Below are 21,149 nucleotides of genomic sequence, written 5' to 3' on the forward strand. Positions count from 1 at the left end.
GCCTGAGGATCTGCTTCTGGGTGATCTGGGCAATATAAACTACTCTCTCCTGATAGAAGGTATTTGTGTTACGAATCCCCAAATCTCCTTGTATTTACTTTCAACTGCAGAGGTAGGAAACTCATTGTGATGCAGGATTAAGTGTGGGATCCAGAGGAGTCAACCAATATGTAGTCTATTATCTGCCTCTTGCATATGCTGGCCTCAAGTGGCATCACTTATTCCAGTTCCCAAGGGCTCAGATGTTATATGCATTGCAAGAAGATGAGCATTTGACTGAAAAGTGTTGATTTTCAGTCATATTTCTCTGCACAACATTTTTACATATAGATCACTTCAAATCAAGTGTCTTATGCTATAAATTGCAAAACAAATAACGCCATATGGACTACTGTGTTTTCTGAGAACTCTGAAGGAAAAAATGTTGGTATTAATACTGCCACTCATACAGTCAGTAAGTTGGTTTGCTCTAAGCTATTGGACATAGAAGAATTGCATCTGGGCATCTTTGTCATCTGCCTTGTCAGTGTTCACCCAGTTGAGGTACTGAGTTTATGAACGATCTCCAAAGTGGGGAATGCCATATGCTGAGGTTCACTTTCAGAACTGTGTTATTGTCTGCTTTGCTCTAATGCTGTATTCTTCTACCAAAACCATGTTTATGGAACAGCAAGAGCCCACTCTTTCATTTGGCACGAGGCAGTGTGAAAAAAGGCTTGAGAAATCTTAACAGGAAATGAGGTGTATCTAATCCACTTTGATACAGTAGGCAGGATATTATTAAGCCAAATTCCACATTTACCCCTTTTTTAATTTGCACCCTGCTCCCTAAGACCAGTAGTCTTCCATCTTGCAGGCAAGTTGTGAAAGGATTTATAGCTGGAGGGATGACTCAGCCTTCCCTTTATCTCCTTCCCTTTTCCACCCTTGCTTCCTTCCATGTTCATGCCAATAATTCCAGCTGAATAAGAAGCAGTGTGCCATTAAAACCCAGCTCACTGAAATAATGAATTGGAATAACTTGCCAGGGGCAAAGTGTGTTTTGTTAAGATACCAGAAAAGACCAATGGACCAAATCCACAGAGCATAGTCTTTGCATTTACTTCCATCAAATGCAAAAGAAAAGAAAGGAAGATGGAACAACTGTGAGAAGTCTATCCTAGTTTTATGAGGCTTATTTTCAACATTGAGCCTGTTTTTTCTTTTCATCCAAATTTGTTAGTTTTCTATCATCGTTCTGATGTTTTCTGTCATTTTTCTTCTTTCTTGTCTTTTCAAGTGTTGCCGTTCAGCTGAAATGGTAATCAGCTTCCTGTTAGGCCAACTCAAGCATTTGCAATTTATTTCTGCTTGCTACCTGTTGAAAGAAGACTGGAAATTCCTTTTCTGGCAGCAGAAGGAGCTGCAAAAGCAGCAGCTGCATCACCGCAGGGATGCACAATAGTTACATCCATCCATTACTCTTATCTACTTAGAGACATTAGGACAGATTGTTCCCTTTAATTCTTTACCTGGAAAAGCAGAAGAAGAAGAAGCCAGAGTCCATACAGTGGTTAAAATAAGCTGCTGCCTTTGAACTCATGAAGTAGAATTTCCAATCCCACAGAATTCTCTTTAACATGATTTTTAAAACAAATGTTAAAATTGTACCAGATTGGATGTAGTCTTAATTCCGTGCTGTGCTGCTACAATTTTAAAGCTGTGTATCCTTATTCAGAAGGCGCAACAACAGAGTGGTAAATCGGGCAGCTTCTCCAGACACTTTCAAAATCCAAGATTCACTGAGGTTGACTTGGCTGAGAATTCTGGTTATGGTCTGAAGCCATAATGGTCTTATTGATGCAAAAAAAGAAGTAACAGCCAACATACTGGTCTTCTTCTTTATAGGGTTTCTTATTCCCTCTTGTTATGCTGCTATTAGAAACACTGCAAATATGAATGATTACATCATATTTAAATCCTAATTTAAAGGAAGTAGAAATAATCAGAGTAAAAGCTGTAAAGTTTATAAGTAGACTGGAGCCAAGAAATCTGAAGAATGCTGTGGTCATTTTTTTAAGCTTTTTTCAGCCCGCTCCTTTCATGCAGCATCACTGTGACCTTTGGCAGGCTATTCCCTATTGAGGCTGTTTTCGTGATCTGTTAGCCTTCATTAGTCTTTGCCGAGTGCCAGTAGTGATGGATTTTCAGACACCCCTTCCAGTGATGGAATGTCATATACCCTTTTACTCCTTTCAAAAAAAGTACTTTCTGTCCTGGTTACCTGGTAACATCAGCAGTGCATGCAGTGTGGTATGTTGAGCTAATTGCCAATTAAATAATAGAGAAGGCTAAGATCTAACAGAAAATCATTGTGCACAGTTCATTAACTGCATTTCACAGATCCAAATTTATGCCACGGGGTTTTTAAAAACATGTTTAAGGAAATGAATAGTTCCTTCCATAACACTGGATAGCTACAACAGAATGGAAGGATACTGAAAGTAACAGTTTCTGGGGCTTTCATTTCTACTCCATCAAAAGGTGTGTCTGGTCCCTCTGATAATTTCAGTCTTCGTAGTCAGAACTGCTAACTCAAAAATGAGTACCTGTTGTTAATGCCAAGTAAATGAATTAATGTTTACTGTATGCCTAATTACCCTGTCAGATACATTCATTTTTTTTTTTAGACTGTAGTGGGAGTTGCAAACACATCTGAGAGCAAAATTTCTCCCTTTAGCTCTACAATGTTAACTGTGTCCCCTCAGCTGTCTCAAAGGGACTCAGCTAATGTTTACAGAAAACATCTCTCTATATTCCAGTCTACCTATGGGCTACACAGAAATCTCAACATGAGGTTGTTTTTTTCTCTTTAAGCTTTCACCCTGTTCTCACTGAATCTTACACATTTTGTTACAAAATCAATATAATTGTCCAACATGCTGCTAGGATGCTAATCACAGAATCAATCACAGGGTTTGGAAGGGACCTCAAGAGATGATTATCTACAACCTTAAGCACATGCCCTTCATCATATCACGCAGGTAGGCATTCAGATGGGTCTCGAATATCTCCAGAGTAGAAAACTCCACAACTTCTCAGTGCAGCCTGTTCCAGTGAACCGACAGTAAAGATACCATCTTTTCTCATCAAGTGTTCATTCTGGAAAAAAAAAAAAAAAAACCAAACAGAAAAAGCAACAGTGAAAAAAAACAACACATAACAATGAAACAAATGTGGTGAAGCAGAAAATGAGGCGGATTTCTGCGTATTTGAGATCTAAGCCTCTGCTGATTGTCAGAGTTTTTCACTTGTAGGAGAAGGCAGTGTGTGTGTGTGTGTGTGCAACTTTGTGTGCCTTGTAGGGAGAGAACAACTCAGTTACTCACTCATCTTTTGTGCACAAGGCAAAATACTTACTAGAGCAAAATATTAGAGCATGTTTGTTATTCTATAATTAAACTCTGGAATTTGGGAATTTTGATAATAAATGAATTGGCATCTGTGGGAACAGATAACTTGTTTATCTAGATGCTTCAATTATTTTTACTACAGAACTGTAGGACAGTAAGCTGTTTGACATATGGTCTATTGTGTAAACTTAGAGTTTACTGTAGGTTATGTTTTATAAGAGAGAAGCCAGCCAACATACCTTGAAATCTGTTTTAATCTTGCTACTGATGGAGTACTGAATGGCTGCGGGTTATAAAGATTTTTTTTCATGCGGTTTATTACTATGTGAATTGAACTTCTTTTAAGATAGTTCAGAAGGAGTCTTTTTGTTGCTAGTGCAGCTATATAAAAGTATTTTTTACAGTCTGTTCTTTCTGTATTGTTTGCAGTTTCCACTGTTGTTTGAAGTATTCAAACGTGAAGTAGACTGGAGGTTTTTTTGCTTGTTAGGAGCAATAAAAAATGCTGCTTACTAAAAATAATCTACTTTGAAACTCACTGGAGCTGAGCAATTTAGTGTGTGGCCTAATGGTGAAAGCACTAAAAGGTGCTATAAAATGGAGTAGTTAAAGACATCAAAACATGATTTTTACAGGCTAAAGAGACAAGTGCTTCAGTCACTGAACCTTTTGAAAAAGATGAGATTCTGATTTCTGGAACAGAAAAAAAAGGCCTGCCAGTCTGAAAACATAGATTCCCCTTCTAGAAAAGCACTGTGCCAACACATCATCACCTGTTTTCTTATTGTAACTTCAGTTCCTAGAAGATCATGAGAGCTCAGAGATACATCAGTTCATACCAGCTGCCTCAGCAGTTAGTCCAGTATTTTATACTGCGCTGGAATGTGCCTTGCAAGAGAGAACTAATTATCTATTGCAAGACCTCAAGAACTGGGCGTGTCACAGTACTCTGCTAAAATTTCACCATATATACAGTCCCTCGATAAAAGGGTTTTCTATAAGGCATTTTCTCATTTTCACTTATGTATATATGTGTATTCTACACTTCTGCACTATAATTTTTATTAAAAAAGACTTAAAAAATCAAGTTTTATAATTATTTACAATGTTCAGTACAAGTTACGCTAGCACCGACTAAGGACCGTAATAATTCCTATGATGAATGCACTTTTTAGTCTTTTTATACCTGTGGTACACACTGTTCCTTTAGCCACATCATTGTCCTAAAAACCCAAGTTAAATTGCTTGTCCTCTGTATCCCCAAGATGCTTTTCAGACTTGCTGTTGTCCACAGTGTGCCTGGTCTGTTTTATGACCTCAGTAATTTATGCCTTACTGCACTGAATGCTGTGTTTTTCTAAGCAGTGTGGAACACTGTGAGCACTTTTCCCTTATTGTTTTTTTTTTCAACTCATCATTTTTCATCTGCAAATGTAACAGGAGTGATTTTGCATTTAGTTCCAAATAACATGTATTATCAAGCTGAACATGTCATAAATATCCCATGAAATGTAATTTGTATTTTCTTCCATTGGTTTTACTAGGTGGGAAATACTCAACATTTCTAATCTTTTAATTCAATAGTATAGTCATGTGCCTGCCTGTTAGAATGAATGTTGATAATGTTCTAAAAGCAAAGACATAAGAAAACAATTTCCCTATGTTAAAGTGACCCTAAAATATGATATCACAAAGATAACTCTTTAGAGTGTCTTCTTGAATAGAAGGACACTTCTGCAGTGCCTGCTGTAAGATGCTAACGAGAGCTGTCAGACTTATTTTACTTGTGTGTTCTTTTAAGATCTATCATATGTCTGTTGGGATTTAGGAACAGCAAAGGGTTATATACCACAGAGAAAATGAAAAATAAATTGAAATCTGCAAAATCAGAAGCAAGTTTGTGATTTAAGCAGTTAATAGCCCTATAGAGCCATCTTCAAAATAAAAAGTCAGTTATCTTGAGTCAAATTCATTAAATTGTTTCATTGCAGCGGAAAACCACTTCCAGATAATCCTTCTCAGAATTTAAGAGAATTGATTACTTGAAAATGTGATGCCAATGTGGAGACTTATCCAATTCAATACATCAAATCTAATGCTGATAGTAGCTTTTGTATGTAGCTTTGATTTGCAAATATATTGCCTTGCTCTTGGGTAATTTAGTAGATTGTTTTGTTTTTACATTTTAGTTATGGTAGGTAATTTGTATGACATTTATGAGACATAAGATGAGTCACATTTATTTCAGAACATAATAGAGACCCAGAACTGTTGATATTGGTCACCGAGACTATCATCTGACAATTTGTGTCTGTATTTAATTTGAATTCATTTGGTTTTCATTGTAGACACATGCTCCTTGTGAGATGAATACAAATCACTAAATGCAATCATTTAAAAAAAATAAAATAATTCCAATGGTCTTTTAAAACAAATAATGTTTATATGTGCTGTGAAGCAAAAGATAATGGTGGTGGAAAATGCAAACACTTAGTGAAAATATCTGACTCATTGTATGGTATAGAAATAGCTCTATGTTATTTTGTCACCAGTAATCTTGTACTTTTGTAACTGGTTTCTTCAAACTGAATACCACAAAACATTCGTCAAGACAGAGGAAGATCAGTGATAAACAAAGGAAAGAAAATGCTTACTTCAATTTTTCTCTTAAGTCTGATTACTTTTCTTTTTGTAAGTCATGTAGCCAAGTAAAGTACATTTTTCATATAATTTACTAGAAGAAGCAGTGTTGCCTTATATAATCTTTTTGTCTGCAATCTCAAGTGACAAACATGGTAGCAGAGATGAAGAGCTTTTCTTTGGCTATATCAATAAATCCGTTCTGGGCATGCTACAGTAGTTATACACAGAGTGGATTTTGCCCACGTCAAATGGGAGAAATACAGTTTTTTCAATTCTCGTGTACAACAAAGAGATAAATTCAGATATGTTATATTTCAGCTCATACTTGAGTTGTTATTTCTTCTTTTCCATCCACAAGAAATGTTTGTAGAGTTCAGGTTATGAACTATTGAGTACTGCGCTCACAGCAAGCAAATATTCACTTAAGTGCTGCAGTATAGGGAAAAAAAAAAAAAATAAGTAGGAAGCTTTGTTGTCAGGGTAGATCTTAAAGCTGTCTTTGGTATGTGCTCTGCTGCTAGGACTTCTGCTAGCTCCTGAAATGGTTGCTGCCTGTCTTCTGAACTTCTTTTTTCCATGAAAATCACCTAAGATTTATTCCCACAAAATACCTAACCCAAATGCTCTCTCAGTTATTTTGCTTTCAGCTTTTTTCATGTCCTTAAATCCAGTCTTAATTTTGTTTGTACTCTAAGGAAGTGTGAAGATGGAATTAGTTTTGGAAAGGAACAACTTTGAGAGATAAAGTGATCACTCAGAAATTCTTCCTGACACCATAGTCCTGAAGTTTTCCTTTGTACCAGTGTGCTTAATTTCTTCAGTCCCCACGTGCCTTACTAACAACTGACAAGGGACTGTGTGCTCCTGTTGCTCCTCAATATCTTGCTTCTATTTCAGAGTCCAGAGAATGATCTGCAATTGTTTGAGCATTCTATCCTGTGACAGCTCACAACTTTTAGCTCTTTAAAATTGCTGGTGCCATTTCTGTGCTTACTATAAAAGAAAAGCCAGATTGCAGCATTAAAATAAACCTCTGAATCTGAAACAGTGATGTACAGTGATTAATCTCTTGATTAAGATAGAAAGCCATACTGCCTTATCCTCAAATTTTAATATCCTAGAGAAGGAATGTTCAGTTCCTTTTCTTAGGGATAGCCAACACAGAAGCTATCAAAAATTGCCTGTGTTAAAGAGAAGAAAATATTTACAAATGTGCTGCAAAATTCTTGGTGAATTTGAATATCAAATATTTTTCAGGCAAGGAGCTAAATAAATTTCCCAGTTGAGAAGAATGTTTTTAATGTTGTGATACTCCAATAAGAATTAGAACATTTTCTCATCAGAAAAATGCATCCCCCAAGTTCTCAGAACCGTTTAGAACATACAGCAAATTATAATACAAACGTTGTACATTAAAAAAAAAAAAGATTCAGTGTAATATTTTTAGAAGTAGACCGAATGACCACGTATGTGTTGCCTTAATGATTCATTTGACAGATGCATTAACAGACCACAGAATGTGATACACAGCAGTTTTTGGTAGTTATAAATAGTAGCGTCCTTCACATTGCCTTATTAAATGATTAATAAGGCAAATTGGACTATGTTAACATTGTATCTCCATCACTATAAAAGCACAAAGATGTCCATGAAGATAATATTATTTCAATTTCTGATATAGGTAATTGTATATGTAATATTGTCTGTTCTAATTTAAGGTGTGTATCTTTATGTTTTCAGATGAAAAGTACCTCACCAGTTGAAATAGTTCAACTGAACCTTTGAGGCATTTAAGAAAGCTTGACCACATTGGATAGGAGGCCAGGTTTGAAGGTTAAAGGGAAGTACAGAAGAATATGTGTGTGTGTGTTAATGAATTAAATCACTTACTACTGATTTATTTATTTTTTTAAGTGTGTGGATATTTTAGATGTAGTAATGCATCACCTAAGATATCAGAATCTGTAATAATGACCTGGCTTTTGGTGATTCGAACAAAAGGTGTGCAGGAGCTGCAGGTAACTGTTGGATGGAGACTGATTATTCCATTTTGTTGCTTGGAAAAAAGTGGAGTTGCTGCAAGACGTCTCCTTTGCAGTCAGATCCTTTTAAATGAGGAGGTTATTTTGATTTCTTAGCACACTGCCATTCTAAAATAGCATCTATGAAAGAATGCACTCGTATGTTACATTCAACAGAATAATTATCACTTAAAGTATATGTAATTATTTGAAATTAGTCTATTGGAGTTGGAAAGACTTATTAATGTGACTTCAATAACCAAAAGAGAAATGTCTTTCTTGTGGCTGACTTGCTTAATCTATACTTATCTACAAATAAAAATGTAGTTTTTGTTGCAACATTATGAAACTTGGGAGAAGATCTGTGAAATGCAGATTTCTAGGCTTCAGTCCTGCAAACATATGAGTGCCCATGGTGATTTTGCTATACGTGTTCATCTGACACTTGAGTATTTGTAGATACTTCAGTAGGTCAGGCATTTGGCTTTCAGTTGCTTAGTTTTTTGTTGTCATTTTCATTTTTATTTTTTTCTCAGTGGTATTTGAAAATAAAGGGCAGAGCAGGATGTAGGTATAAAATCTCCATTATTCTTAGCCTATTCATTGCTGTGATTTGAGCTTAGGCAGTGCTCTGGACTTGATGTCTGTTGGTGATTACTGTCTGACATTGGCATTCACACCATATTTATGTATTCCAGCTTCTGCAGTGTCCCATGACCCCTTCTTCAGTGGCTGCCACTTGGGCCCCTCTTACACACAAGTCTCTTTATGTGCTCTCCCCCTGGACACCAGGCCCCTTGGGCTCCTGGTCCTACTCCACACTGACACTTCCACCTCCATACACATACATGCACACTCAACACAGAGCTCTCACCTAGGAAAACAGATAGATATGAAATTTAATGAGAAGACAGGACACATGTTGCTGATCAGGGCAGAGCATGGCCAGACAAGCCTACTCACCAGCCCACTGTTTACACACAGCCAGACTCTTTTATAGCAGTATGCCTTTATTTTCCTTCACCTGTTTCTTGCCACTCCACCTTAGTCCCTCACTGAGATCTGTGAGGTCTTCTAGAGAGCCTCTACTGTAGTCCTTCATTGGGTTTCAGGCTGGTGCACAGCTGATTGCTGTAGCTTTGGAAAGAGCTGGGCAGCTGATGGGATCACTGGGTTTCCTTGCCCTGCATTGTTCCTTTCTGCTTTTGCATTTGTGGTGATGAGCCTTTAAAACTTTTTTTTTTTTTTTTTTTGGTCGTGATGAGCATTATGGATTAAGGTTTGATTATTTATTTATTTATTTGTTTGTTTATTTATTTATTTATTTAGAGCAAGACTTTAAGTTTTCAATGAGCTTAGAAAAAAGATTTTTATCGAAATGCAATCATGATGTCAGTGTTCTGCCTCATTAACATGGGAAGATCTCATTTCTGGTGTTTCTTTGATACTGTGGTTTTGACTCTAGGGTTCATCCAAAGGCCATTCTAATAGTGTGTATCAGTGCATTTTTCCAGCTGTCGAAGTATTAAGTGAGATTTCTTTATATTTTGTGTGCTTCTGAGAGTGTGTTACCATTGATGGAGAATATATGTGTGAAAAGTATCAACTGATAATTAGCAAATTATAAACTAAGCTTTCTCAAAACTGTGCTTGTCTGGGGACTGTGGATGCAATGCTTTTGTTGCTGGTAATTATACGTACACTAGAAGTAATTTAACTTCTGAAATGTTAAGGATACAGTAAAGTCTACCTCATGAGTAAGAATCTGTGAGACACAGAAGGTCTTTGAAATGGTATAAGGCAGTTGAATGTGTAAAAAATGACCATGGATCTCATCCATGGCTGTTCTGAACCGTGCAGTCTTAAACCAAAAGGCACAAATGACATGGTATTCCAAAATGTGGTAGCAAAATCTAGTAAACATGGAATTATTCCCCCCTTTTCTACTGTTTGCAGCTGCTAGTCTGATTCAAATTGTTTATTCACAGGATGAAAGAGACGTTTTTAAGCATTCTCAAGAGTTGCAAGTGATTGATGTAAATTTAAAAAAAAAGCTACTCCAATTTAAAGAGAGTTGCTAGGAAACGTGTAACTTGAAGATGAAATCTCCCACAGAGCTTGTCTTTGGCTGTGCCGTAAGAAAACATCATACAGTGTCTTAAATTACAGATTACATGAACAAAACTGTTAAATTTTTATAAACTGTTAAATTTTTATAAATATAAATACATTGGCTTTGAACTTGTCGAATACACATGATTAATTCCCATATCTGTGGTTACTGATGAAATACAAGGTGTCGTTAAATTCAGGAAAGTTGAAAATTGAATAGAAAATGGCATGAGTGCTATAAAGGTTTTCATTGGCCCCATCCAACCTGGCCTTAGTAGGCCAGGCTGGATGGGGCCCTGGGCAACCTGATCTAGTAAACATGGAAGTTTGGTGGCCCTGCCAGGCAGGCACATTGGAGCTTCATGATCCTTGAGGTCCCTTCCAACTTGGGTCATTCTGTGATTCTGTGATAATTTCATTAAATTTTCTGAAGCATCAAACAATTTTTTCTTAGGAATAGATCTAGTATACCTGAGATTTAATTTCAAGATGGCATTCTGAGGTTTCAAAGCAATCGGTGTTTATGTTCTTTTCCTTTTTTAAACTTTAAAAAAATCTAATCTCTGAAAGATAATAGTTATGGTCTTAATTTCAATTGAGAGTTAATATTTTTTGCACCATGGAAGGTGCTGGCTGAAGAAAATAAAAGTTTCTCTTTATCACATGGCATAATGCTCATTTTAAGTAATAGATATCTGCTTATATTCATGGTGGATATTTTCCATGCTAGCTCTAGAGTCCAGGTGTGTTTGATTATCTTGGATTCAGCTGGGCTTTAAGATACAAATAGAAGCTAGTGTTCCTGATCTTGGGCTGCATAAAGAGAAATCAAGGTCAGGGGAGGTAATTCTGCCCTTCTACCCTGCTCTCATGAGACCCCATCTGTAGTACTGTGTCCAGTTCTGGAGCCCCCAACTCAAGAAGGACACAGAGCTGTGGCAGTGAGTCCAGAGGAGGGCTACAAAGATGATCAGAGGGGTAGAGCGCCTCCCCTATAAAGGCAGGCTGAGAGTGCTGGTGTTACTGAGGCTGAAGAACAGAAAGCTCTGAGGGCACCTTATTGCAGCCTTCCAGTACCTGACAGGGTCCTACAGGAAAGCTGAGGAGGGACTTTTTATGAGATCATGTAGCAAAAGAAAGAAAGATAATGGTTTTGAAGTTGAAGAGGGTAGATTGAGACTAGATATTAGGAAGAAATTTTTTTCTGTGAGGGTGGTGAGACACTGCTCAGAGCCCCATCTAGCCTGTCCTTGAACACCTCCAGGGTGGGGGCGTTCACATCCTGTTCTAGTGTCCTTGACCATGGCAGGGGGTTGGAACAAAATGATTGCTAAGGTTATTTCCATGCCAAACCATTCTATGATAGAAACAGACCAGTTTGCTCTGCATGATGCTCTGTGTTTGGCCAGAGTTTGTTTATTGATCTTGGTTTGCTGAAATTCTCTAGCAGGCAGTCTTTAAGCAGCATCCCTTACAGGATGCTTTAGAAAACTCAGAGCGATGCCTATGAATTATAGCAGCAGTAAGTGATCTTTTTCTTATTTATTGCTATAGAAGACAGAACAGCCAGTTGCTGATAGAGCAAAACGTGTGAAGAGAGGCTTAGAGGACTGGCTGCCAAGCCCTTTCCTACTGACATGATGATTTAGGAGCGTTTGAGTACTTGTAAGCAGTACTACCTTATCTGAAGATATTTCAAAGCAAAATCTTTTCACAGCTCAACAGCTCGAGAAAAGTAACCATGCAGTAACTGACCCTACATATTGCAGTCACTCATTAACTGCGAGATAGGTGTGTGACCACTGCGGAACCCTTGCAGAAGAATCTTGATTTATAAAGGATCTGTGAATGCAAATAAGAAAAATACGACATCTCATTAGTGGCATGAGCTATCTGAGAGGACAAAATAACAGAAAGCCAAAACAAACTGTGTAGGAGGCAGGGGAGGAGGGTGAAGAAAGAAAACAGAGGGAATGATGCAGTAGGCTAGCAAAGGAAAATTCCATAGGGATCCTTAATTGCTTAACCCAAAAACGAAGTACTTACTGAGCAACTGACTGAAGAAGTCTTGAAACCTGGAACCTTAGATGTGCAAATATAAAAGAAGCAGGAGGGTGACATTCACAGTGTGATTAACTACCAGCATGTTTTCCTACTTGGAAAAAAATTATAATGCATTAGAAAATTGCAATGTAAAACAGACATCTTGTAGCAGTAAAGTTGGTGTTCAGGTCTGTAGTGTCTTTTATATCTTATAACAATATTCTGAATGTAGTACTACATAATACGTTATTGTTTCTTCTTATAGGCATTATGTGTTCTTGCATTGTAGAGTAGGTGCTATGGCTTTGAAGTGCAATAGCTCTAAACATATCTATAGAAGGAATTTATTATCTTCTTTGTGCCAAAGAAGGAGTGTTCTAGGAAGGTATAAAAAAGGTAACTGAGTATGTTCTCAATATTGTCCCCAGGATGTTTGTTCTTCCAAGCCTAAGGTGTGAGAGTTTCGTTCAGAAGAAGGGCAATAAGAGCACCTTTATAAGTATTTGTGGAAGAACTGAACTATTTAGTTAAATAACTAAGCATCTAGTTAAATAACTACAGCATCTGTAAACAACGGAAAATGAATTGGGAGTGGGTGGTAGTAAACACTAGTGGCTAAAATGTTGGTTTCAGAATTAAATGGAAGGGTTGTGGATGATATGCTTTTGAATAAGATGCAATGTGCTTTCTTATGTCACCATCTTAACTAAAATTCAAAAAAGGGCTTGATCACAAAATTAATTTGCAAGGACTAAAGCAGTAGAAGATGACAATAAGTAATTTTCAGTATGCATCATTATTTTCTTTAACTTCAAATGTTTATTGATAATTCAAAATACTGAGCAAGAATTAAGGTTTATGATGTTTTCATCCTCATAGCAAAAAAGAAAAGAAAAAAAGAAAAGCAACCTGTTCTAAGAAAATCGAGATAACAAGCAGTTAGATGCTTACTAAAATCACTAAAAAAGCCTGAAGTAAAAACAAATAGAAAATACTGATTAGGCTGAAGTATTGTGTCGCTTCTAAAAAGCTTTGATTATAACTTTCCACTGTGTTCATTTACTAGTGAATTATTGCAATTATATATATTCATGTTTTGAAAAAGGGTGGAGAACCAGAGATTTCCTCTAGATTATTGTATCTATTTATAGCCTAATGTGGCTAGAATCTCTACAATTCTAAAACTTGAATGTGTATAATGATAATAATACAGCAGGAATGAGAACTGCGACAAGGATCTTGATTTACCTCTCATAGCTAAGAGTACCAAGCCAGAGCTCCTAAGCACATTTCTTTGCCCCATCTCTATCAGTTCTGTACTAATTTCTAAGAGGGAGCCTTGAGCAGATGTTGGGAGCTGTTGTAGCAGTCATGCTGCCCCCATGCTGAATACACTATGGTAAAAGTTGCTGAGGTTTAGCGATACACACAACTTGTCTGCCTTTCTTCTTCCACTCTCATCATCTTGATGGTTGTTTTTCTAGTACACAACTGCAAACTGATTCTCTGTTGTTGTTTGGTTGGTTTTGTTTGTTTGTTTTTTCCTAGTTTCTCTGTTTTAACTGTGTGCTAGTCTAGTTTGATAAAATAACAGATAAAATAAACTTAATCATCTGTATCAATTCTGTTCCTTTAGTCCTTTGATCTCTTGCTGTGGATAGTGAAGACTTCTAATCCTCATCTGTATTCACCTACCTACACCTCAGTCCCTTTTTCCTTTCTTTCCTTCTTTCTGACTGCCCCTTTGGGGTAGTTTGTTGGTCCCATCATTCCACGTTTCACTTATGTTTCCCACCAATGTCCCTCCCCTCTCTAATGCTGAGTTGTATTTCTTTGTTTCCTCTTCACCCCTTAAGCATCACCACTGGTGCTTTGACTTCCACTGCAGGCTTTTTTCCTTTTGTTTATCCCGCTCCTAATTTCTGGCAATTTATGCAATTTATTAATACTGCTTTAGATCTTATGATCTTTATTCAACTGACTTGTTCACCTGCTCTTTTCCCCTCACTTCTGTGTCTGGGTTATGAGTTCATCTACAGGTTTACATTAAATAGAGAAGTGTTTTAAACCTGGTGATTTCATAGCTGTGAAGCAAGTGTCTTTTGTTTCTTAATGACGTCAAAAGGCATCCACTGAAAGTCAGAAGAAAGCCACAGAGAATATGGAAGAAAAATTAGATATTTTCCTGAAGGGATTTTTGAGAGATTAAGGAATCTTTGCGATCTGGTAGTGTGGAGGGGTAGTTCTTTCCTTTTGTCTCAAGAGCATCCTGATCATAACGAAGCATCCTGAGACATCAAAAAGCCCCCAAAACAGTTCTGGGAGGTCCCCATGCTCAAAATTGAACTCTCTGTCTATTAAGCAGCCAGTGTCCCAGTTTTTTCACACTGTCTCTGGGAGGACTGCACTCCAGACAGCTCACTAGAAGGAGGCTTCTTGAATCTAGAAAGGCAAAGACCTGTAGTTGTGATTGGGTCTTTTGGGAAACAAAACAGTCAAAACGGATTAAAATGTGCTAATGAGCATTAGATAGTAATTAAATTGGGTGCAGTTGTATCTGTGTGCTTGTTCATTGTATTATATATGAGGAGTGCTTCGAAAATGCTGCCTTCTGTTTTATGGTGTTGGCCCATTGCATCAAAGGTGGATGTTGGTGTGCCAGTAGATGTTGAATCTTCCCAATGATACTGTTTCATTTTGTTGCCCTGCATCAGGTGGCTGCAGAGGGTCACTCTGACAAAATGGTGCCTAAGGTGGAAGTGTGTATGAAGCAAAGGTGTGTCACTGAGTTCCTCCATGTAGCAGCGGGTGATGCGTTTCTGCAGTGACAGCAGTGACAGTGGGTCACCTTCACTGGTGCAGACTTTTATGAGCAGATCATGCAGGTTCTTGTTTATTGGTGGTGAAAATGTACATTTAATAGGGCTAACTATACTGGAAAATACCGTTTTCTAGCTGAGAATTTATTCTACCAAATAGTGCTGCTATGCTCTTTGTTTCTGTTGTAGTTCCCATGGGAATAAATAGGAGGCATTACTTTTGGAGTGACCCAAGCATTTTTTCAAGTGTGTTTTTCATTTGCTGAAATTGTGATTCTTTGTTGTTAGGGAAGAAAACGCACAGTGCAGATGAAAAGGCACAGATCCTGGCATGTGATCACTCTGTTTTTACTGGGAGGGAAGTGAGTAGTACTAATGATCGTTCTTTTGTTAGGGAATTATTTTTAACAAGGCAACAGTATCCTTCTCTCTCTGCAAGGAAAAAAAGCACGAGAGCTGTAAAGTTAAAAAGACAGAGGATGACACTGCATGAGCATTGCAGCCCACGGAGCTGCCCCCGGTGGGAGAGCTGCTGCCTCAAATACGCCCAGACTTGCACTCAGTCAGCTGGGCGGTGCCATCACTTACAGTCATGGTGTTTCAGACGTGCAGAAGATAACCCGCGTGCTGTCTCATCTAATAGCAGGCAGTGCTGCCCGAATTCACCAGAGCAATGTGGAGCAGCCTCACTTCTTTTCTGCAAGCTGAGATAAATCGGGAGAGATGTGCTACATAGACAGAACCCACTCAGCTGAAATAAGTGAGGGCAAGCAAAGGATTTTAGTCCTGGCAGGGAGGATATTTCTGTATCTGAGTAAAATGAGGTATTTATAGCATTTACTGACACAATTTTTGTTTACTGTAATTTGAACCAAACTACATTTTCTGTGCCAACAGGAAGGAATTTTCAGCGAGCTGGAGAACAAAATAATATTCCAGTAAGAACCTGAATTCTGCAAAAGAGAGGGAGGGGGGATCTGCTGTTTGCAGAGGTGTCTGTAATGTCAGAGAGAGAGAGCAAACGTTTGCTCTTAACATTTTCATCTATCCATGCATTTGAACACAGTTATTATGACCCTGAGTTACTGTGTAATTATTATTGTTCCCAACAGAGTTACTGTTTCATTGCTGTTTAATTATGTGCATTATTTCAGAATGACTGTGCAATTTAATTCCTGTCACTGAAATAAATGTTCCAGGAGAGTCAGTGTCATACCAAAAGAAGCTTCGTGCTCAGGATCTGGATACTGGACAAGTATACAAAATGATTTGTTGATGTAACCTACATCTGTCTTTTTGAGGCATCATAGAGACGTAGCAGACCATACCTCCACCATTTAAAACAGGTGGCTGAGATAGTGGTGAACACCCTTTAGCTGACAGAGCAAACTCCAGTGCTGAAGTCTGAAAAAACTTCAGAGCTGAGAGAAGCAGGAGAGTAACACTGTTAAATTCTGATGCTTGCATTCAGCTACAGGACACATTTGCATTTGTTATCTCATTAAGAGCCTTTTTCAAGGGAATGATTCCAAATCAATCCCAGTTCTTGGGAACCCTGTTCATGTCTTTTGAGTTTCACATGGAAAGAATATTCAGCAAAACATAAAAGATTTTCAGGATCACAGCAACTAATACAGTTTTGAGCTTGTTGATAAAGATTTAGGAACAAGTTTGAAGCTTCTGTAATTCCTGACTCAGAAGGATTTTCTTTTGGTATCTCCTGCCATTTTCCTATACTGTGAACTTAATAAAATATCCTGTGTAACTCTCTTCAAGGAAATCTCACTGATTTTTGAGGCATATTCGAGTAAATGCCTTTTCAGCATTATTTGAAACTCTGTATGCGTGAGTGGTTCAGCAAGAAAAATGGAAACTAACTTTTTGCTCAGAGAGCTTCTAGTGATTGCTGATGAAGTAAAGGCGGCAACAGCTGTTAGCTAACACCAGCACACTCAGAGTGTAGAGCAAAACTGATGCTGCAGACCCACCAAGTTTGAACAGAAATGCTAATGTAGGTGCACTCTAAAGTGCTGAGATTGCTGTCACTGACCTGACTGCACCTCTAGCTGCCAGAGACAAATCTGGGAATCACAAGGGAGGAGAAATGGACAGCCCTGAATGGTAGTAAAACAGCAGCCTCAAGGGTTTAGGAGGTTTTTCAAGGCAAGGAACATGGGACAAGTGAAAAGCCCTAACAGCTGAAATGTATTCTTAGTTGCCTCGGGGAGACACGAGACACTGAGGCAGGCGTATCGAGCAGCAGCTCATAGACTTGCTGGTAATCACAGCAGCATTTATCCCAAGCATAGTTACAGAATCAGGTATGCTAGTACTTGTGATGTGAAATTGAAAACTGCCTGTTTTTTGGTGCTTGAGGTGGGAGACGGAACACCTTTCAAAGAAAATATAAAGAAATGTTGTGCAAAAAGAGAACAATACAGTAAAGACTTTGACCTGGGAAGATGGAGAGTCTAGATGAAAGACAGAAGCTGTGGTCAGTCACTGATACCTGTTATGGAACTCTGGGAAACAGGAGCATCAAGACTGCATCCTGCTGAAAGTGAAAAGGTCTTCTGATCATGCACACCTCCTGGGATGCATATTTCTGAAGGGTATTTAGGTACCTAGGAGCAAATTTGTGTAATGAAAGTAGCAACAGAATGTATTAACTGTGCAGAGCAGATAAGATCACCACATGCCCAAGATAGAGTAATACTCTTTTAGCAATGGAAACAGTGCGTTGTGTGAAGGTCATAGCTTAACCAGTGCTACAATAGAGCCAATCAAGAGGAGATATAGAAAAAGGTATAAACAAGATGTGGTGCATATAAAAGATGGTTTTATGAAAGTATAGCAAGAAACCTATTAAGGAAGACAGGAAATTACACTCTGCAAAATTGTAGTGCTGATGCAGTTCCCTAAAGAAATAGACAAAGCCACCAACCAGAAGGAAGAGTCAAGCAAAACACTGATTGAGAAAAGCAGAAAGCATTACAGAAGTAGAGCATTCAAGTAAGTAAAAATATCAAAATACTCAGAAGAAGCTACATGTTCAATTAGTTTCAGTTTAATATATGTTCAGGCAGAATTTCTCTCATAGGGAGAAAACTTTAAATATGATGTTCTGATAATCATTATGTTAAGGAAACACATAGAAACTAATACTGCTTTTCCACAGGATTATTGATTGTGTGCTAAAGCTTTTAAAGTAATTATATAGTAGCCAAAATAATTAGCCCTGAAGAAGGTTCATGTGCTTTGGTTTCACTGTAGTTTTCTTCTCGTAGACTTTAAATCCGTTAATTACTGTGTAGTGTTTACTGAGATTAGGGAGGATAGAATGGTACAAGCTGCATAATATTTAGTATTTCCTATAATCTGAAATCTATAAATTATCTAGATCCAATCTAAAGCATAGTTTTGATTTAGGAAGAAGGATATAAAAGAGGACGTTCAGTACTGACAGTTGCTATACAACTTATTACCACCAGAAGGCCTGAGTATTGTGTGGACTTCTAAGGAGTGTGCTGACTGAATAAAAGAGATCATTAATTTAATGTAGAAAATTCAGCAATACATTAATTATTCAAAAGGCTCTGTACTATGTTAACTCATAAGTATTTGGTTTAGACAGATAATATGGGAATTTAAATTCCCATAAATGATATTAGATAAAGCTTTATGTCGGAATTATTCACTCCTTTTTCTTTCTCTCTAATCAGGTGGTTGTGGTTCTCTGAATACTTTTGTTGCAAGGCAGAATTCCTTTTGAGATAATCTCTGAATAGAAGGTAGCCATGAGGTTCTTCATCAGTCATCTTGTTACACTCTGTTTCATCTTCTGTGTGGCAGGTAAGATGCTTTACTTCATTTAACTGTCTTCAGTTTTGTGCAATCCAAGGTCAGTTGTGCTTTCTGTATGGTTTCAATGCAATTAATTAATAAATGTGAGTAAGAGTGAGCAGGGAAGCGTACTTCCTACATTGAAAGCTATAACTAAAAGCTTGGAACAAATGCAGATCTGGACTTTTCTCGGCTATTCCCACTCAATATACAGAACCATTTATTTTCTCTAGTTTCATCTAAGGTTATAAAAATGTATGAGCCATCATTTTGTGCACAGATAATCAGGATAATTAGAAGAACGGAAAAATTCCCATGTGAAGACATAACAAACACAACATTCTTTAATATTGTCACCATCTAAAATTCACAAAATTAGAATTTCCTACTAGGACACTGCAGTGGTAGTTTTCATAATACAGTGGAGCAGTGCTTCATATACTAACTGTGATTGGAAATTACAAATAGTAAAGCTTTCATAAAGATAGATATGGCTGTTTTAAACTTGCTGGAGCCATATTTCTGATATCTAAGATTACAGAGATTTTTGCAACTTAAATTTTGGTTCAGATCTAAAAGAAAGAAGAGATCTTTGGAAAGTTAAAATTCAGAATTAAAATTTATTTTCTCTTCCAACCTTTCCAAACAGCTCTGAGATTTGTAAAGCCTGTTTCAGACATCCTTGCCAACTTAAATGAATGCTGATTTTTAGTTGCTGTCATGAATTGGGTTGCCAGTATAGAGCTCTCAAGAGAACATTTTGCTTATGTACAGCCTGCATGAATTAAGATCACAGCATGTAAAAAGCAGAATAATTAGGTTTTGCATATAAAAAGCTTTGGGAAGGTCAAATATTCATGTGAATTCTGTGGTTATTTTCTAACATGTATCAATGTAGGCTGTAAGTAAGTCCCTGCTTTGAGGAAAAAGTTAAATATAAAGTTAGTTTTACATCATTTTATAAAACAATTTTTGGAATTCTTTAGGAAGATATTTAGTCTTCCAATGAACTTATGTTCATGTTCTTCCTCAGTCTAGCCCATCATTTCAGGCATCACCTCAACATCACTGCTGTGAGGTGATATTGTTTATATTATTGAGTCTGAAAATATGATTAAGGCCATCAACTAACATCAGTAACATTACATGTGATTTCATTGTGATATTAGACAAAATCATCAACTACAGGGCACAAGCAAGGGCTAAATATTAGTTAAAAAAAGCTCTGAGTCAACTACTGGCAATAAGAGATCCATTTAATTCTTTCATGGATAGCTATTAATAAACAACTAACAATTAGTGCTATTACTTCTGTATTTTGTACATTGCAGTTGTTCCCAGAAACCAGAGATATTGGCATGTTGTAAGTGCCTTAGAATGACATTAGAGAATATGATGTTCTGTGAATGTCAATAGCAAGTGACATACAAGATCTGCTCCTCAATTAAGGCCCTCTATTTTGTTATGTTGTCCCTCAACATCAGAGGCAGATGTTGGTGATATGGCAGTAGGGACTAAAACTTCCTGCCAGTATTATGTTACATTTTGTTGCTGCACAACAGACGTCAGCAGAGGGGCAGACTAACAAAACAGCATCACGTGTGGAATGTCTGAATGTTTCTAGAGGCCAAACAGTGGATGTGAGCACAATGAGACTGTGGGTGATGCATTTCAGCAGTGTGTCACCTCCACTGATGTGAATTTTTAGGAGCACAGCATGCAGGTTCTTGTTCATCACTGGTGAAAATGCACAGCTAATGGTGGGTTGTGTTGAAAAATAGTGTTTTGTAGCTGCAAATTTGTTCTATCAAGTAGTGTTATTGTACTCTTTGTATCTATTGTAGTATCCTTGGAAATAAGTAGGAGGCATTACTTTCAGAGTGACTGACATAAAACGAATGAAGTTGAGTATGGTGATATAGCATGTAGCATGCATTGATATATTCATAGCAATATTTATCTTTCACCTGATGGTAGTTGGCTGTGTTAGATTCAGGTGAGTTGAATAGAAGGCAGTGGTATGAATGGATTTGAATGTGGAGAGGTTATAATTGAGCTGGTTTTAGAAGGCACTTCAAGTTCAATTTAAATTCCTAACATTCTGGTAAGTAATAAATTCAGGACTTGCATGAATTTTAGTCAAAAGCCAAATTTAATACTTCAAGAGTAAAAAAAAAAAATATGGCACTGTCTACCAACATGAAGGATTCATAGTGTAATACAGTCATGGGGAGTTTGTTATCTCTAGTATATTGTTACGAGGCTGAGTAACACAC

General features: G+C 37.4%; 1 protein-coding gene across 17 annotated transcripts in view; it reads left to right on the forward strand.

Moving 5' to 3' along the window:
• CNTN1 (contactin 1) overlaps window positions 1–21,149 on the forward strand; it is a 225,682-nt gene that overhangs the window by 123,305 nt on the left and 81,228 nt on the right. For all 17 annotated transcript variants that reach the window (XM_085536184.1, XM_085536156.1, XM_085536165.1 and 14 more), the window contains one exon: window positions 18,753–18,882. In XM_085536184.1, coding sequence (XP_085392310.1) covers window positions 18,828–18,882 — 55 coding nt within the window. In that variant the 5' untranslated portion in view covers window positions 18,753–18,827. The remainder of the gene's footprint in view (window positions 1–18,752; window positions 18,883–21,149) is intronic.

Source organism: Coturnix japonica, chromosome 1 (assembly GCF_054131305.1).
Source record: "Coturnix japonica strain WE chromosome 1, WE-NBRP24, whole genome shotgun sequence".
Lineage (NCBI taxonomy): Eukaryota > Metazoa > Chordata > Aves > Galliformes > Phasianidae > Coturnix > Coturnix japonica.